Source organism: Monodon monoceros, unplaced genomic scaffold, assembly GCF_005190385.1.
Source record: "Monodon monoceros isolate NGI ecotype Baffin Bay Population unplaced genomic scaffold, NGI_Narwhal_1 Super_Scaffold_9, whole genome shotgun sequence".
Taxonomy (NCBI): domain Eukaryota; kingdom Metazoa; phylum Chordata; class Mammalia; order Artiodactyla; family Monodontidae; genus Monodon; species Monodon monoceros.
The window spans coordinates 19412986-19431640 of record NW_021703786.1 but is presented as its reverse complement, the minus strand read 5'-3'; the positions used below and the strand labels follow the sequence as shown (position 1 = coordinate 19431640).

Sequence of the window (18655 nt, the reverse complement as noted above, 5' to 3'; positions counted from 1 at the left end):
CAGTGGGTTGCCTTTCCACATGCAGGTGGTCCGAGTCCCCCCTTGTAGCCAGTGGTGCCAGGGCTGGCAGGGGCTGGAGGTATCCATCTGCGCTGAGCTGGGCCAGGAGGGGCCTCGAGTGGGGCCTATGGAATTGGCCGTGCCTCCTGGCTGGCTTTCCCGCTCCCCCCAGCAGGGGGAGATGCCGTCTTCTCGTGTTCAGGAAGGAGGGAGAAAGAGAGGGGGCCAGAGATTGAGAAGCTGGTTTTAGGACTGTGGCCAGACCTCAGAGCTGGGATCGTCGTCATTGTTCAGGGCAGCGCCCTGAAGTCTTTCCCACCGAGTTTTCCTGGGGCTCCAGGCCTGGCTCGCCCGCTTGTGGAGTTCCAGCTGCTCTGGCCCAGGGAGAGGGCCAGCCTCCACACAGCCTCCCCCTTCGAGGGGCCCAGCATCTGTCATTCCCAGAGCTCAGGGTGGCATCTGGGCTGGGGCTGCGGGTGTCCGGCGCCTGGCAGAAGCCTGGAAACCACATGCTTGGACTCCACGGAAGTCAAATGAAACCATGAATTGTAGCTGGGTGTCCACATCCTGGGTAGACACCTCACAGGGCGCCCCAGGAAGAGCATGAGGCTGTGGGGCTGGGGATAGAGGTGGGGATGAGAATGGTTAGTACCCGGGGCCTGGGTGCCCCGGCCCCTGAGCACCTCCCACCCCCTCCCGAGACTCACTTCTCTCTCCTTAGGGCGCAGAACGGCAGGCCTGGGTGAGGGGCAGTTTCCCTCCATTTCTCTCAGTGCAGGAACTTTCCTGTTTGGAAAAGAAAAATAGAAGATGGTCCATCCTGGCCTTCATAGCAAACAAGTTAGTAAGAGAGCACATTCCGGGTGAGGGGTGGCAGGTAGAGATTTGGAGAGATTTACTTCTGGGGCTCAGCCGTCCTCCCCGGGGAGTGGGAGCTGATCCACTTACCTCTGGGCTGGGCCGAGGGCCAGCGTTTGACCTGATTCGCCTCTCTTGCAGTCTCGGGAGTACAGGCAGAGCCACTGATGGGCTGCCCGCTTCCCTGAGGAGGCCACTGCCTGGGGTCTGGCTTCTCTTCAGGCAACAGGGGACTTGAGGAGCGAGGCTTTATTTTCATTTCTGCTCCCCTTAGTGGGACTGAAGGACTGACAGAATGTGCCCCTGGCCAGCCTGGAAGAGCTGCCCTGGGGCCTGGGCCCACTCTGGTCACCGCCCTGTCTTCCATGCTGTTGCCCAGAGGAGAGGGCAAGGGTGAGGCTCGAGCCAGTCTGTGTGGCGACAGGGCCCCAGGAGAGAAGGTGGCCAGGTTCCTTAGCCCCAGCTTGGGAGGGAGAGAAGCTTCACGACAACACCTGCCTGCCCAGCACCTCCCAGCTCGCTGCACACTTTCTCTCCTTCCCTTTCCTGGCTGCCCCCTCCTTTCTGGGTGACCAGAGAAACTGGGGCATAGGCGTGGGGTGGAGCCAGGAACCTTGGCGTCCCGCCTCCCAGCCTTGGGCTCTGCCTCTGAGCCCCCAGGGAAGGTGGAGAAAGTGGGTCAGAGTCGGCGTGGGGCGGGGGGTCTGGGAAGTGGACTCTGGTGTCCCTTCTCCACTTAGATGCCCCCCTGGCACACCTCTGTGCTCACTATAGATCAGGATCTGCCCCACTCTCCCCTCCCCTGTCCCATCATTCCAGAGGGATTGAAGGCTTAGCACGGGATGTCCGGAGGAGGCAGGGTCAACCCTGAGGGGATGTGCAAGATGCCAAAGTAGGTATTCACATTTTTCCCAGACTTGGTCTCAAATGAGACGGTTCGGCCAGCACCTAGCATGGGACCTGGCGCATGGCAGCTCCTGGGCGATGCTGACGGGCTCCAGCATGACTGGGCTCCAAGGGCCGGGGAGAACCGGAGGGCAGGCAGGCCCTATATCTCCAGGACCCCAGGGCAGCTGGCACCCCACACTCCATCTGGGGTGCTCCCCGGCCAGCCCTTGGCTTTTTTACTGTGCACAGAGCAGACTTTGCTTTTTTCTTTTCGGTCAGGCCCCCACTCCAGCCTCTTGAGCCCAGGAAGTGGGAGCCTTCAAGAGCTCAAGGAGCCACATTAGGTTCTCCTCCTCCAGATTTAGAGGGTTAGGAGGCCTGAGCCCAGCCTCCAGGGGAGGGAGCAGAGTGAGCAAGGTCATTGCGGCACCAGGGAGAGGTCGGTGCCTGTTCCTAATGAGGCTCCTGTAACCCACGCTTTGTGGGTGCTCTGTAAGGTTTGTGGGATGACACATGGGAGAGCTAGATGCGTGGGGATGGAGAAGAGACATGAACCACAAGGAGAGGGGCTATAAAGCGAGAAGGATTGAGATTAGACATTAGGAAGACTTTGTTGCATGACTTGAATCTCCGAAGAAAAAAAAAGACACGTCCCCATCCCAGGCCTCCTGTCTTATTCCCCTGGAGGATTCTGGGAACTACACTGAGGATTGTCTGGCTGTGTCTGACACTTCACTTCCCACTTCAAGCTGTTACTGGAAGTCATAGTAGCGCTGGGAACTGCCCCGAGTCCCCGGCTCTGGCCACCTCTGGGTGCCCAGTCTCCTGGGTGCTCCCAGCTTTCCTAAACAGGGAGTTGTGTTTCCTTAGGTTTCTGACTGCTCCACGTTCTGGGGCCCCTGCTTTTGAGTCACTGTAACTGATGATTTCCTCTCTTCCAGAACAGGGCTGCCCTACCATACCCTTCTGTGCCTGGGGCAGGCAGAGAGAGTCAGGACAGGGCTAGCCAGCCCTTCTGGTTGCTTTCAGCGTGGGTGGGTGGAGTCCTGGCTGGGAGGGGCTGCTGCCCCCAGCTTTCTGGGTTCCCTTGAGTCTGCTGCCTGTCACCTGTTAAGGAGACCTTGACCTTCCCTTCCCTTGCTCTTGAGAGAGCCTGGTTGGCTAGGATGAGATTGGGGCAAGGGGTGCTGAGCAAAGTCCCCAGACCTACCCTGAAATGTCCACCAACTCCAGAGCCCTGTGGGGAGCATTGCTCCATCACCAGTTTTCTGGAGTCTGCCCTGACTGAGAAGCTGAGGCTCCAGAGCTTTGTTTCGTTCCTGTTGACCTCCAACTCCCTCAATATACATCTTGCCAGCCAGTCTAGGGCCTGGGAAAGCCCACCTCTGCCACTTACCCATCCATGTGATCCCCCCCACCTGAGGGCAGGAGGCCCCTTTGCCATCCCCAGCTGGCAGGAGCCACAGCTACTGTGTCCTTGGTTGGCCAGCTCCTCCTGGGCTCCCGACAGGAGGGTGAGGTCATCCAGTCCAGGGAGAGGACAGGTGTCCCTGGCTCCATGCCTAGAGTTGGGGGCAAAGGGGGCCAGGAGGGGGCTCCAAAATAGCCACTGTGACGTCAGGAAGGGGGAGGGGGACACAGACCCAGGAATAACCAGGCTATTAAAAGGCTCCAGTGAGGTCAGGGGGCCGAGTGGGAGGCACAGCCTCAGGAGGAGGGATGGGCCAGCAGTGGGCTGGGTAGGCGGGTGTCACCAGTCCTCATGGCGCTCTAGCCTTAGGTGCCAGCAGGGCCCCAGGAGCCAGGGCTGCTCTGCCAGGCCTGGGGCTGGTGGCTGGTGGGGAAGGGCTGGATGCTGGCAGCCCCTTGACTCTTCTTGAAGGGGCTCCAACCTCAAGTCTCTTCCTGCCTGGGTACTGGGGGTCATTATACCTGTTAATGGAAACCCTGGGGCAGCTTCGTGTGCTCCCTGTGCAGGAGGCAGTGGGCTGTGGTGGTTAGAGCTCAGACTTGAACTTCAGACATCCCAGACCTACCACTGAAACAGCTGTATGACCTAGGGTGAGCAACTTCATCTCTCTGTGCCTCGGTTTCCCCGTCTGCACCTCTCTTCTGAGGTCATCGTGCAGAATAAACGAGGTGATGTATGTGCTGCTCTTAGCATTACACCTGGCACACTGCCACAGGAAGAGCTACCTGTGCTCTGAGAATGGGCAGGTGCTCCCAGGTGCCCTTCCCTGGGTGGGGTGAGGCCTGTCCAGGAAGAGTCTCCCTGCCCCCTGGAAGGAAGCCGAGCAGCCTCTGGAGGTGACACCCCTAATGGGTAGGCGGGAGCTGCCCTTTAGCTGCTGCTCGGGGGTCTCCCTGCTGATCGAGGGGGTGGGGGAGCCACCCCCCAGCTCGGAAAAAGGGCAGAAATTAAATCAACTCCCATCCGTCGGCTGTTAGAGGGACTCCAGGGAAGATGCAAGTTTAGGCCAGGTGGCCCTGTCTGCCACCCTCTCCCAGACCCTTCCAGCTCCTTTACTTGCTCTGGATGGCGAGAGGGCAGATAGAGGAGGAAATCTGGCTTTTGGGTCTCTAAGCCCCTCGCCTGCCAAGAGCAGCGCCAGAGCTGCTCCCAGATGCGTGGGTATTCCAGCGTGTGCCCTTACCCAGCGCAGGCTCTGGCCACCCGGCTCTGTGGCGTTGGCCCTGAATGCAGGCCCTCCCCTGTCCCCATCCCCCTGCCTGGCGCTTCCTCCTGGGGTGGAACGCGCCTCCCCCTCCCCCACTTGGGGCCTCCGCCAGGCCCGGGCTCCTGGCAGCCGGCCGGCGGCTCCCTGAGCATGCTCCACCTATTTATAGACAGGGCCCTCCCCCAACTGCTATTTCAGTCTCCTGCCAGCTGCCGGCGGCTCATTCGGGAAGGAGGAGCAGGGAGCCGGGCCCAGAGCTGTCACCCAGGGCTGGGAGGGAACGCAGAGAGCCCGCCTGCCTGCTCAGCTCCCCTTCCTGTCCCCTGAGTGCTCAGCCATACTCGCTTCTGGGAGCTCTGGAAGGGCCAGTGGTTGGATGCCCCTCTAGCAGGGAGCTGGGCCTGTGGCTCTGGGGCTCCTGGCTCCTCCTGCCGCCTGCAGTGCCCAGGCCGGATGAGGCACCTCCCCACAGCGCGGGTCCCAGCAGCAGTGGCCTGAGGGAGCCCCTGAGCAGCGAGGGCCCCGCCCAGCCACCTTCCCTTTGGCCGACTCCCGCCTCAGGCGGCCCCCTGCCGGGCATGCTGTTGGTGCCCAAGGCTCAGGGGCTTGTGGAGATGCTGCAGACCATCTATGAGACGGAATCCTGTTTCTCAGCAGATGGGATGCCAGGCCGGGAACCATCCTTGGAAATCCTGCCTCGGACCCCTCTACATGGCCTCCCTGTGGCAGGTAAGTGCCTCGGTGTCCCCGCCTGCCCTCTGCCATTGGGCATCCTTGTCTCTGGGGCTGAGCGTCTGGCTCCAAGTCTCGCCCAGACGGGGTCCTGCTTAGATCTTCCTGGAGGTCTTTGTTGAGGATACGTGCAGTCAGGGGAGGTGTGCTTACTGGGATGGGCTTCCCTGCTGTCCCTGGGCCGAAACCTGCCCCCCCACCATGCCCTCCAGCTGCGCTCTGCTGAGTCTCCTCGAGTCCCTTCGGCCTCAGGCAGGGTCGACATCAGCTGCTGGGGGCTGTGGATTACTAGAGGATCCTGGCCTAGTTGGCACCATGGTCAGAGGGGAGGAAGTGGGTCAGTGACCTGCCTCCAGGCTGCCTGCTCCCCGGGTCTGGACAAGGGAGGAACCCATAGCCCGAGTGTCCATAAGAATAAAGGCTACCCCCACTCCTCTGGCTGGGTTCTTAGGGTCAGAGGGTCCAGTGCAGTGATTTCTGCCGGTGCTCAGTCAGGAGTGCCCTGGGAATCACACACCTGGGGAGGAGGCTTGATGCAGTTGTGGTGGAGGTAGGCAGAGGCCGGCAGCTGGGATGTTGGGGGTCTTGGCTGCCTTGGCTTCTGGCTCCACCATACCTCTCCTACCCCCAAGCTTTGGTTTATTCTCAGCCCATGAGGATGAAGGAATGTTACTCAGGCTCATAGGGCTTGAGGACTCCCTAGCCCTCCCACCTTCTCAGCGGGGACCTTTTTGGCTCTTGGCTGGGGGTGGTGTCCCCCAGAGCCGAGCCACTCCTTCCCTCCCTCCCGGGAACCTGTTGGCAGCATCAGGCCTTCCTGGCACAGCCTCCCCACCAGGCCGGTACCACAAGATGCTTCCTCTAGGGAGGGGCCTGCTGGACCCATGCCCGCTTGGCCCCTCCTGGCAGTGGCTTGGCACTTGGGTGTGGGCGTCTGTGTGTGTATGTATGGGGAGTCTTTGCCTCTGGATGTGTGGGTGTGGGTCCCAGGCTTTGAACTGGAAGGTGGGAGCCATGTGCCTGTGCAAGTGCCAGTGATTTGACTCTAAGCTGTCCAGGGATAAGGTTGCAGCTGGACTGGGATGTGTGAGAGGATGGAGGTTTGGGGAACATTTGGAAAAGCCTTCAAGCCTACCATCTGCCTGAGCAGGGATGCCCATGTAGTCTCCTCAGGTCATGGCATAACCCTGGGGACCAGCCCTGAGAGTCCCCGTGCAGGCCCCTGGGATGGGGGGGGTGGAACCTTGGGGCCAGCCGTGCAGAGTCTCTGCACAGTCCCCTGGGAGGGGTGTAAACGCAGAGGGCCGTTCTAGCCCTGGTCTAGTGGAGCTCACAGCTCTAGCTAAAGACCTGCCTGCTCACTCCTATCCTGAAGCCTCTGCGAGTCAAGGTGGTCCCTTGCCAAGCAAAGGGCTGACTGTGCAGAGCATCTGCCTGGGGGGTGGTTCTACCCCATTCGGCAGATGCCATAGCAGTCCACCCATCCTGTCCCCACTGCCCCTTGCCTCCCAGAAGCAGTTGGCGCTTGGCCTGAAGTTTCCTCCTCAGCACGTTCTCTCATCCTCTTTCTAGTTGGGCCCCAGAGTCCTTGCAGGCTGGAACCCTGCTGATCCCATCCCTTCCCTAAGGCTCCCTGTCCCTGCATAGACCCCCCCCAGCCAGTCCCTCCCCCCACCCCGACACATGCACACTGCCTAGCCTTCTGAGCGGTGGCGTGGTCCATGCTGGCAGGAGGGAGGCGTGAGTCACCTCAGCGGCTCGGGGAGAGGGCTAAGAATGTTCCCCCTGCGCAGCTCTGATGCTGTGTCTGTGACGCGGCTGGGGACAGATATAGGCCTGGAGCTCGGCTGCCTTGTTTTTTTTTTTTGGACTCTGGAATGTAAATAGATGTTTCAAATAGAAACGCTTTAACCTTTGGGTTAAAAAAAAATCCACCCCGGATAAACACGGCCATGAGGGCCAGGCAGCCTGGTGTTCCCCCCCCAACCCTCCCCCGCCACCTCCTCTCTCCATCTCTTGATCAGTCTCCAGACAGGATGCAAAAGCCTGTGGCTAAAAAAGCAGGTGTCCAGGGACGCTTCTTGGGCAGTGTGTGTTGCCAGGCCTCCCCAGCCCGAGGGCTTGAGGAAAAGGGGCTTTCCAGGGTGGGTGTCTGCCCTGAACTCTCTGCCCACTCCAGCAGTAAGTCTTTGGAGCCCTATTTTAGGGGCATCCTTGGCTCTCTGGACTGTCTTGTGCGCACTTAGCACAGTGCCGGGCACATGGATGAATGAATGTTGCTTGAGGGGTGTTGCTTGAGGGGCCTGGCATCCAGGGTTCACAGCAGGGTTCCTGGGCTCTATTCTGAGGCTTGGTCCTCTAGGTGAATAGACAGATATGGTAAGTTGCCCTGGTGGGTGAGCCAGAGTCTTGGCAGGCGAGCCCACGAAGGATGTGGGGGCTCTCCTCTGTTCCTGCTTGAGGACGGGGACAAAACACAGCTTCTGCTAGTGCTGTCAGGTCTTCCTTGATAGATGGGGTCTCTGCCTGGCTCCTCCCGCAACAGCCCAGCACACAGTGGACACCCCTCTCGTACAGGCTCGGTCCCGGCTCGGGGAGCCCAGGAGCTTGAACTCTGGTGAGGGCTTCCCAGGGATGCAGTGCTGGGGGATCCCCTGCCTCGCTTCTGTTGGGCCTTGGATTTCCTTCTGGCCTGGACTGGGCAGCGCGCTGCTGCTTGGGCAACGTGTAGGATGTTAAAAGCAGGCGTGGAGGAGGAGTCTTCTTTCCCCAGTGAGGGAGGGTGTGAATCCCGCTTATGCCAGGAAGGGATGCTATGGATGTTGGGAAGTGCCATGGGGTTTGGTTTTGGTATTGAGGTTTCCCCCTGGATATTCTTCTTCATGTTCTTCATACCATTCCAAGCTTGGCTAGGTAGGTGGGTGTGTAGGCATAGGGGTGTGGGTAGGTCGGAAGTGCGAGACTGGGGTGGGAGGGGAATTAATATTATAATCTACTAAATGATGGGTATTAGGGTGCTTTCCTTACCTTATCTCCCTCGGAAAGGTATTAATAGCTATGTTTTACAATTGAGGAGGATCTGAGAAGTTGAGGAACTTGCGCAAGGTCCCAGAGTAAATGACGGCTGGGCTTCCGACTCAGGGCTTTGTGTAGGGCGACGTCTAACCCATACAAGAGCTTCCCTGTACAAATGTCTTAAAGGCGGCCCTTCTTCCAGGTGGCTGTATCCTCAAGCCAGAGTGCATGGCTTAGCACTGGGAGCATGGGCTAGACTTCAGCCCCCAACTTGCCCCTTCAGTTGGGTGCCCTTGTGCAGTACACAGCCTGCACAGCCTTATGTGGTGGGTCTGCCTCTGTTGCTTCCAAAGTTTGTGCTCCTCGACCAGAGAGACCATTCTGGTCTTGGGGGGCTCCTGAAGTTTCTGGGAGGAGACTGTTTTCTACCAATACTGGGGGCCGCTGGATCAGCTGTTTCCCTCCCTGTAGGGATTTTGGCCCAAGGGGGGAGAAGGGGGCTCAGGAACAAAGTTGAACACCCTGTCCCATTCAGACAGCCTCCCCTGCCCCCCCCCCCCCCCCCCCCCCCCCTTTTCTTGTTTTTGAGACCCTCAGCTGTCCCTTCCCTGCTGCACAGCTGCCAGACAGGAAATCAGATTAACCGTGTCCACGCACACAGCTGTAACAGCTGTCAGGTTGGCAGCAGAAATGCGGCCAGCGGGGGACACTGTGAGAAAGTAGTTCTCAAACTTTCAGTTGCCACAGAATTACCGAGGGGAGCTATTAAAATGCGGATTCCCAAGCCTTACCCCCCCCCCACCCCAAGGTTCGGATTCCGTAGGGCAGCCCAGGAACCAGCATTTTTAACACATCTCAGATGATTTTGATGTGAGTAGGCTCAGACCGTGCTTGGAGTATGGGCAGGGGTCCTATGGACAGGGGTCATGGGGCCTAGCAGCCTGCCCGTGGATGTCACCAGTCTCCCTAGAAGGCCTCGATGGGCTTTGGGACTCTTGGGAGAAGGCCAGCTGCAGAGAGAGGGAGGCTGTTGCCTCAGTCAGATTCAAATCCAGCTCCCAGCAGCCTGGCAGTCTGGAGACGGAGGATGTCTTAAGACACTGGGGAGCAGGTGTCTAAATCCCAGCGGGGCAGGGGATTATGACAAGTGGCCAGGGGGACAGGGCGCTCTGCTGGACGCTCCGGGCTGGGCTGTGTTCGGGGAGTAGTGCAGGCAGAGCTCCTGCCCTGGAGCCCCTGCTGTCCACCCCAGGTGTGGAGCGAGCAGTCCCAGCAACATTTGCAGACTTTGAACGGTTAGTGTGCCTTTTAATTGCTTCTAGCTTAGTGCCCAAGTGTTTCCTGGAAATGGCTGGGCTGGGAGAAGTGAGTCTACTTCTCCTCCAGAGAGCTGCTCAAGACCAGTGACTTAACTCTGTTTTTGCCGGTGAGAGATGCTTTGTGCCTTCCACCAGGGCTCTGCATCCCTTAAGCTTAAGGTCCTTGAGAGGCACAGTCTACCTCAAGGTTTCTGGGGGTTCCGTTCACTTGGCCCCCTTTTCCCCGGCACTCTCGGCTCTGGGGTTCTGGGGCCAACCAGGTCTCCCATCTAGATCCCTGGATCCTTCATACGGAGTTTGACTCCCTGCTGTCATTAAGTTCAGGAACAGCCTTCAAGATTTCTCCTGGGTTTTGGTGGGGGGCAAGAGAGAACCAGAAGACCCAGGGTTAAGCCCCGGCTCCTCTGCCTCCTTTCCAGGTGACTTTGGATGAATTTCTTCCATCTCTGGCTTTCCTTTCCTCCTCTGTCAACTGGGGGAGTTGAGTGGCTGATCCGGCTGGCACTTCCTTCAGTGACATTCTAAGTCTTTAACATCAGTTTCACGTTGCTTCCGCCTAAGAGGGGCTTCGGGTCACCCGAGTCCTGGCCCCAGGTGGATGTAGAATGGTCCTGGGGAAGAGGGGTGTTGCCTGTAGCAGGCACAGCAAAGTTTCCAGATACCTGGAAAGGCTTTCTGAGTGCCGGGAGCTGGGGCCCCAGAGCAGGGACCAAAGCTTGTGTTCAGCTGTGTTAAGTAATGCTTTTAAGGGACTGAGGGATCCCACCGCTGTGGGCTGAGCCTCAGAGGACAGGGTGGCCCTTCTTGGAGCTAACAAGGCAGGGGAGGCCGGAGAGACAGGCTAGGAAGCGCTGCCATCGGGAGGAGGCTCTTCCCAGGGATGCCTCCTCCTGCGCTGGGATCCAGCTGCCGGCTGCTCCAGCTTGCGTGGGGCCCACTGGAAGGCCTTTGATTGGGACAGGACCACAGAGTGACCTTGGGACGGTCTGAAAAGAGAGCGCTAAGAGAGCTTAGGCTTCACTAGACCGCCAGAGGGGTCCAGGACACACACAAATGTCAGCCATTAATAGCCTCTACTAGTACCTCCTGAGATTTTCCCAGGCTCTGCGCCAAGCCCCACTGCACGTGTTATCTCTCCGGAGCCCTAGCAGCTCTGGGAGGTGGGTGCTGTTCTTCCTCCCATTTCACAGATGCCCGCACGCAGCACAAGGAGGGGCTTGGTGTCTTGCCCTGGGAAGTGGCAGAGGCTGACTTGAACCCTGGTCTTCTCTTATTCCAGAGCCCTCGCTCTTAACCATTACGTGATGTGTGTTGGCTCGCGCTGCATGGGGAGTTGGGAAAATTGCTAGGTGAGCGTCATCCCCAGCTCGCACATGTGGAAATACTGTCTGCGTTGTGGTAGAACCTGTCGAGCCTAAATTGGCCTCCCTAGTCACGTAAGAGCACAGAAATAGATCATGGGAAACCGTCCTTGGTGGGGAGGGGTCATCGGCGTCATGGGGAGGAGTGTGAAATGCTGTTCCCTGCCTCCTTCCAAGATCCCTCAAGGCCAGCAAGGGGACAAGAGCCTTTTCCCATTCTCCAGAGGAACAGAACGAGGTCATGTGACATTTAAGGAAGCTGCTGACACCCCAGACTGCTGAGGGAGCTCCTGAGGGCCTGGGTGCTGGTGGAAGGCACTGCCCTCTAGGGTGGGCTGCCAGCCTGTTGCCTCTCCAGAGGGGCCAGTTCTCTAGGGCTGGCTCTTGCCGAGCACCTGGGATGCCCCGCACTGGAGTTAGCACTGCGTAGGTTAGTGTTCAGACGGAGCCCGCCTGAGCTGGGAGCCGGGACACCTGGGTTTGAGTCCCTGCGACTTAAATGGTGAGATCTCCTGCACAGCAGCCTGAGAGGCTTGGTTTCCTTGTCTGTGACACGAGGCAGCTGAAGCAGATGAACCCTCCCCTTTCTCCCTCTTCGCTCTTTTTGTTGGGGGTAGTAGCTCTTCAGATCCAGGGCTTCTCTGCAGAGGCCTCATTTTCATCCTGTGTAGACATTCCAAACCGCTTAATTCACCCCTCCCTCAAACTCTGTGTACCCTGGCTCCCCTCCTCCCCCCGGCCTTCTGTGGCTGGTGGCTTCTGGGAGCAGGGTCTTTTTAGAGCCAATTGTTCAGCTTCTTAGGTCTACCAGGTCAGTCTACCCACTGTGGTGCTTCTCCAGGGGGAACTCAAGGTACCATTTCCTTGCTGCTAGGGTTTGGGTCACAGGGATACTGGAGTTGGTGACTTCTCCAAGAGAAGGCTGGGAGCTGGGGCATGGCCTGTGGTGTGTTCAGAGCAGGAGGAAGGCTTGACCTTGGTTTTTATTTTGAACCCTTTTCCCAAAGGTGCTGCTAAAAACCTGCTCTTGGTGTCCTAGAACCCCTTGTCTGCTCGGGGGCAGTGTCCCTTTGCCTGGACACTCTCTTTTTAGTCTAAGCCTGTGCTGGCAGTCATCCCAGAGGTTACGCTGTCAGCACCTGCGTCATCCTTCCCCCCCCCCCCCGGCCCCGCCCCCGCCCCGAGGAGTCAGGGTATCCCTGGCTGTACTGCCCAGAGAATCTGCTGTGGGAGCCCCCGCTGGGCTGATGGCGCAATGGGGCTCATGGAGAGATCGGAAGCCCAGCTAGATGGGAAGGAAGTGTCGCTAAAGTATCACTGGCGCTGCTCAGTTGTACGCATGAGCTGGGCAGAGTGGTCTGCTCTAAGCCAGAGCCTGGTGTGTGCGGGGCCCTTCTGATGGCTGCCCACCCAGCTGCCTGGGCCGGGGCTTCTCCAGGGAGGCAGTGTTGGTTAGTCCTTCCGAAGGCTGGAGGACAGGATGCTCTTGCTGCCAGTGCCTAAGGCCACAGCTCCCAGGAGGCAGGGTCAGAGTCCCCGGAAGGGGAGGAGTATGGAGCGGGCAGACCTGAACCCTTCTGTCTGCCTCTGCAGGAGGTCCCTGGGTCAGTTACCGGCTTCCTCTCCACTTCTGCAGCTCTCTGTCAGGAGGAGGCCTGGGGTAGGAGGCCGTGCCCTCCCATGTGACCCCTTCCCAGGCCTTTGCTGGCCAGAGTCCCCAGCCTGTCCTCTTAGGGACCAGTGTTCCTCCATCTACTTTCTTCCCTTTCCAGAGGTCCTGCCACCTTTCTCAGTCCACCAGGAGGTGGTCGAGAGCCTCCTCCTATCATGACACTCCCATTTCCCCTTCCAGGTGCTTGGTTCTCAAGGCAGCCACTGCCACCAGCTCTGCTCATGCTAAGCTTGCAGAGGGCACAGATCCTGGAGGGGGAGCAAGGCCAGCCGCACTCTAGGTGTCATGCCCAGAAAACTGCCTTTGGGGCGCTCTGTGCCTCCCCCCACCCTTTCCCTGACTCCAGCTGTCCAGCCGCAGCCCCTTCCACCTTGGATGGAGCCGGGCTACTACCTGCAGACCCACGGGCTGCTGCATCCTGTCCAGGCCCCACAGGGCCTGCAGAGTAACATTCCCAGTCGCTCGTGCTTCCTGCTTGTGTGGGAACAAGGCTGTGTGGCAGAGCCCGCCGACCGCCCCGCCACCTGCATACCAATGGGACTGAGGCTGTGACCGCAGCACAGGACCTAGCATCTCTGCCGCGGTGGCAGCGGCGGCAGCGGCTGTGCGGGAGCCCTGGTGGGAGAGTCCCCTCGCCTGAGCCCGTGCCCTCTCTGCAGGGCTCCTGCAAGGGAAGCCAGCACTGCTGGCGGCAGTTCCAGCCCAAGCAGGGTTATCTGCTGGGAGCCAGGAGCACTTGGACCCCTGCCCTTCCCTGGGCGGGCGGGCGGGCGGGCTGGCATCCGGCTCCCACAGCCCCGGCACTGCCGGGAGCAGCAGGTTGAAGCCTGTCCACCTCTTGGCTGAGTGATCAGAGTGCCATGGGCCAAGACAGCCTTGCCTAGGAACAGATAACACTCCGGCCAGCCTGGGACCTTGCTGAGTGTTTCCAGGGCTGGGGACACCTGAGGCTGGCTGCTGGTTCCTTGCTGCCACCCTACTTTTGCACCCTGGACAGGGCCGGCCACCTCCAGAAAGGGCCTCTGTAGTTTCCCAGGGCCTTTCCTCCTGGTGCTGGGGCAGGACATGGGTTAGGAGGGAAAGTAAGTGAGTGTGTGTGTGTGTGTGTGTGTAACCCCACCCTCCTGGTCACATCTGGCCACTCCTGCAGATGTGGCTCTGGCCTTGTGGCCGCAGAGTCGTCAGTGTGGCTGGCGGGCAAACCACAGAGGAATGTGCCCGGCAGTGCTGGGGGAAGAAGGGCTAATGGGGAGCATGAAAGATACTATGCTCAGGCCACCTTCCCTCTCCCATCTCTAGTGGGTCCCAGGAGCCATGTTCAGCCATGAGGGTAGCATGGCCTTGGCCTTCAGCAGGCCTTGTCCCTGCCTTGGGGGGACACTCATTCAGTGCAGGCTCCCTGGAGAGATCCAGGCTCACAGACTGCAGTGGGTGTGGGAGCCTTTCTTAGCTCAGCCTTTAGCCCCCCTCCCGGCTCCCTCTCCACTCCTGATAAGAGATGGCAGTGGGGGCCTGGGCAGAGGCCTGCTCGCGAGGGCAGGGGACGCCGGCAGCCATCAGGATGGTGGGGTCTCTCCTTCTGCAGGCCTGGGCTGGAGTGGGCCTCCTTGCCACCGGAAAGTCTGCCCAGCTCCCTGTGGCCTCCCTGGGCTGGAGTGGGGAAAGTGAGGGCTGTCTTTGGAGAAAGAAGTGGAAAAGAAACAAGACGGTCTGGCCCTGCCTCTCTCACTTCCTCCTTTCCAGGCAGTGGGTAGCTTGCCTTCCCTTTCCTGCAGGCGTCAGGAGGCTTTGTGGGGTGTGGGCTGGGCTTGGGGCTCCCTGCTGGCGTGGTGTTTGCCCGGTTGCCCTGGCAACCGTAGGGCAGTGGTGGAGAGTGACATTCAGTGACCAGAGGACAGTATACAGGCATCGAGAGGTCGAGACCCATCTTTCCCATAAGCCCATTGGAATCTTTTGCCACTTCCTGGGGCCCCTTGGTCCATGGTCCACATGGGGGCCTGGACGCAAGGTCTTGGGACCCAGCAGTTCCCTCCACCCCTTTCCCCTTTCCCCGCGGGTTCTCCCTGGGACTGGAGTTCTGAGATCTCTGCCTTGGCTCCAGCCAGCCCCCCCTGCCATTACCCTTCTTCCTGTCTGATTCCCTTTCCTTTCCTGTCTCCTCCTCCCACCTCCTCCCTGCGCCTGCCCGCCCATTCTCTCTCTCTTTCCCCCCTCCCCCCAGGCACAGCTGCTGTTTGGCTCACTCTATATATAGCGGCATTTTCAGGGTAATTACAATAAAACTGTTGAAAGGAGATAATCCAGCAAAGGAAGCGAGTCTGACTCCCAGCCCCCTCCTGTCCCTGGTTTGGTGCAGCCCCGCACCCCCCCCCTTTTCCTGCGGCCTCCTGCTCCCACCCCACCCCGTATTCCCATAGCCTCTCCTGCCCGCCCCATCTGCCCTAGCTGAGTGTGGGGCAGAGAAAAGGGGAACGAATAGGGATGCCCAGAGGGTCTCCACAGGCCTCTCCTGGGCTTAGTGAGGTCCCTGGCTGCTAGCCACGTTAGTTCTAGAACTAACGTCTGTGCCTCGGTTTCTCCTGTAGTATATAGGCCTCTTGGCAGGGATTGTGTGGTGTTGAGAGGTGGGGGAGGAGGCACAGGAAGGACGGTGGTTAAAAGTATAGGATTTGGGGCTTCCCTGGTGGCGCAGTGGTTGGGAGTCTGCCTGCCGACGCGGGGGACACGGGTTCGTGCCCCGGTCCGGGAAGATCCCACGTGCCGCGGAGCGGCTGGGCCCGTGAGCCATGGCCGCTGAGCCTGCGCGTCCGGAGCCTGTGCTCCGCAACGGGAGAGGCCACAATAGTGAGATGCCCGCGTACCGCAGACAAACAAACAAACAAACAAAAAAAGTATAGGGTTTGGAATCACATCTTGGTTCATTGATCACCTGGCTGTATGTCTTTGGTCATGTTACTTACACCTCTCTAAACCTCAGTTTCCTTATCACTAAAGTAACTCACATAAAATGCCCAGTGGCCTTAACTATCAGTGACGATATTCTTCGTTGAACACTCGTGATCTTCCAGGTACCCTGCTTTGCTTATGCATGTTTTCTCTCTTTTTTCTTTTTTTAATAGATTTATTTATTTAATTTTGGCTGTGTTGGGTCTTCGTTGCTGCATGCGAGCTTTCTCTAGTTGCGGTGAGCAGGGGCTGCTCTTCATTGCAGTGCGTGGGCTTCTCATTGCGGTGGCTTCTCTTGTTGCGGAGCACAGGCTCTAGGCACGCGGGCTTCAGTAGTTGTGGCGCACGGGCTTAGTTGCTCTGCGGCGTGTGGGATTTTCCCGGACCAGGGCTCGAACCCGTGTGCCCTGCATCGGCAGGTGGATTCTTAACCACTGCGCCACCAGGGAAGCCCTGCACGTTTTCTTAGTGAAGTTCATGGCTTCGATCTCATTTAATTAAGGCAGAAGGTTGTATCCACAGAGCAGAGGGATTTGACTCCCCCCTCCCCCATTCTCTTTGGCTCTAGTAGTCCTGCCTGGTAGCTTGCGGGGCCCCAGGCATAGCAGCCAGGGCCCGGTGGGGTCTGGGATGGCCCACTGACCCCTTCCTGTCTCTTCTCCCCGCAGTGGAGGTGAAGCCGGTGCTGCCAGGAGCCATGCCCAGCTCCATGGGGGGCGGGGGAGGAGGCAGCCCCAGCCCCGTGGAGCTGCGGGGTGCGCTGGCAGGCCCCGTGGACCCCGCGCTGCGGGAGCAGCAGCTACAACAGGAGCTCCTGGCGCTCAAGCAGCAGCAGCAGCTGCAGAAGCAGCTCCTGTTCGCTGAGTTCCAGAAACAGCACGACCACCTGACCCGGCAGCATGAGGTCCAGCTGCAGAAGCACCTCAAGGTGAGCGAGGGAGGGCGCGGGGGTGGGGGGGCCACCCAGACCTCTGACCCCCGCCCGGACCCGGCTCACCCAGCCTCGCTCCCCCTGCGCCCCTGCAGCAGCAGCAGGAGATGCTGGCAGCCAAGAGGCAGCAGGAGCTGGAGCAGCAGCGGCAGCGGGAGCAGCAACGGCAGGAGGAGCTGGAGAAGCAGCGGCTGGAGCAGCAGCTGCTCATCCTGCGAAACAAGGAGAAGAGCAAAGAGAGTAAGGCCTGGGGCCGCCCGGGGCCAGCTGGGACTCCTGCCCCGCCCCACGCCTCCCGGCTGTGGGCACCTGGCCCCAAGCTCCCGGGTCAGCTGTGCCCTGTCCCGCAGGTGCCATCGCCAGCACTGAGGTGAAGCTGAGGCTCCAGGAATTCCTCCTGTCGAAGTCAAAGGAGCCCACACCAGGCGGCCTCAACCATTCCCTCCCACAGCATCCCAAATGCTGGTAATGGCCCTTGGCAGGCATGGGTTGCACAGGTGTCCTGCTCAGGGGCTGCTTGGCTGCAGGATGGCAAGGGGCTCCTGGCCTGAAGCCATATAGGGGCCCTGTAATCTCTCCTAGGAGACGAGACTCCCACCCCTGTTTGTCTCCTCGCTGCCCTCCCCAGGATCCATTTTCTGTCCCCATATGCAGTGGATGTTTCATAAATGTAGATTGCTTGGTGGCCGGTCCAGCTGCCTGGGTGATAACCTACATCTGTTTCCATCCCCTCCCTCCACCCTGCAGGGGAGCCCACCATGCTTCTTTGGACCAGAGTTCCCCTCCCCAGAGCGGCCCCCCTGGGACGCCTCCCTCCTACAAACTGCCTTTGCTTGGGCCCTACGACAGCCGCGATGACTTCCCCCTCCGCAAAACAGGTGAGTGAGTACAACCTGGCCTCCCAGGGTATGGGTGGGGGCGGGTGGGCAGAGGTGGGAATGTGGAGGGGCCAGGCTAGGCCGCAGGTGTGTCCGTTTGTGTGCGTGTGTCTGAGCCCCGGCTGCCTTCTCCCCAGCCTCCGAACCCAACTTAAAAGTACGTTCGAGGCTAAAGCAGAAGGTGGCCGAGCGGAGGAGCAGTCCCCTCCTGCGTCGCAAGGACGGGACTGTCATTAGCACCTTTAAGAAGAGAGCTGTTGAGATCACAGGTGCCGGGCCTGGAGGTAAGGGCTCCTCTCCTGTCCCTGTTCTGAGGGCCGGGGAGTGGGGGGTGGCTCCGAGCAGGCCCAGGTGACAGCCACTTCTCCCATAGCGGCAGCCGTGTGCAACAGCGCGCCAGGCTCCGGCCCCAGCTCTCCTAACAGCTCCCACAGCACCATCGCCGAGAATGGCTTTACTGGCTCAGTCCCCAACATCCCCACCGAGGTACAGGCCTGCCAAGGGCTGGGCGGGTGGGCCAGCGCTGCTTTCTGTCCCGTCCGGTCTGTCTGGCTGAGCGTGCCCAGCAGGGACCCTCTGCCTGCGTGGACAGGCTAGAGGGACCTATTGCCCCGAAGTGGGATCTGTCCCACGGGCCTCTGGATGGCTCTTATCTCTCAGCCCCCCCAAGGTGGGGCTTGGTGCAGGAAGCGGGGCGCCATTCAGAGCCCTCAGCCTTGGCCCCAGGTGGCCCCCCTTGGCCTGCTCTCATGCTTGTCTCTCCCAACTGCTCCCCAGATGCTCCCCCAGCACCGGGCCCTCCCTCTGGACAGCTCCCCCAACCAGTTCAGCCTCTACACGTCTCCCTCTCTGCCCAACATCTCCCTAGGGCTGCAGGCCACGGTCACTGTCACCAACTCGCACCTCACCGTAAGTACGGGGCACGTACCCCGTCCTCCCTCTGGTGTTGAGGTCTTCGGTCCTGGATGTCCCCGGCTGGGGCTGTTGTCCTCCCAGGGTCCTGATGGAGATCAGATGGCCCTCCCCCAGAGCTGGGGGTGGGCAGAGGGTAGGTGAGGGATGCTGGTCCAAAGTCGGCAGGACTGGGGGCAGTATAAACCCCTCCCTCATCTCCATCTCCTCTCCCCAGGCCTCCCCGAAGCTTTCGACGCAGCAGGAGGCCGAGAGGCAGGCCCTCCAGTCCCTGCGGCAGGGTGGTGCACTGACGGGCAAGTTCATGAGCACATCCTCTATCCCCGGCTGCCTGCTGGGCGTGGCACTGGAGGGCGACACCAGCGCCCACGGGCACGCCTCCCTGCTGCAGCACGTGCTACTGCTGGAGCAGGCCCGGCAGCAGACCGCCCTCATTGCTGGTGAGTGGGTGGGCAGCTGTCCGAG

At 59.9% G+C, this 18655-nt stretch overlaps 1 protein-coding gene across 5 annotated transcripts in view; it reads left to right on the top strand.

The window, feature by feature from the left end:
* Positions 1–18655, top strand: part of HDAC5 (histone deacetylase 5) — a 36457-nt gene that overhangs the window by 7538 nt on the left and 10264 nt on the right. Inside the window, exons 1-10 of one of the 5 annotated variants that reach the window (XM_029212520.1) lie at positions 5139–5153; positions 10770–10839; positions 16138–16397; positions 16496–16640; positions 16751–16865; positions 17148–17278; positions 17416–17562; positions 17652–17764; positions 18056–18187; positions 18408–18630. In XM_029212520.1, the coding sequence (XP_029068353.1) occupies positions 16167–16397; positions 16496–16640; positions 16751–16865; positions 17148–17278; positions 17416–17562; positions 17652–17764; positions 18056–18187; positions 18408–18630 (1237 nt within the window). In that variant the 5' untranslated portion in view covers positions 5139–5153; positions 10770–10839; positions 16138–16166. Of the gene's footprint in view, positions 1–3910; positions 5154–10769; positions 10840–16137; positions 16398–16495; positions 16641–16750; positions 16866–17147; positions 17279–17415; positions 17563–17651; positions 17765–18055; positions 18188–18407; positions 18631–18655 lie in introns of those variants that run through there. The other 4 variants (XM_029212517.1, XM_029212518.1, XM_029212516.1 and 1 more) reach the window with 4 other exon arrangements.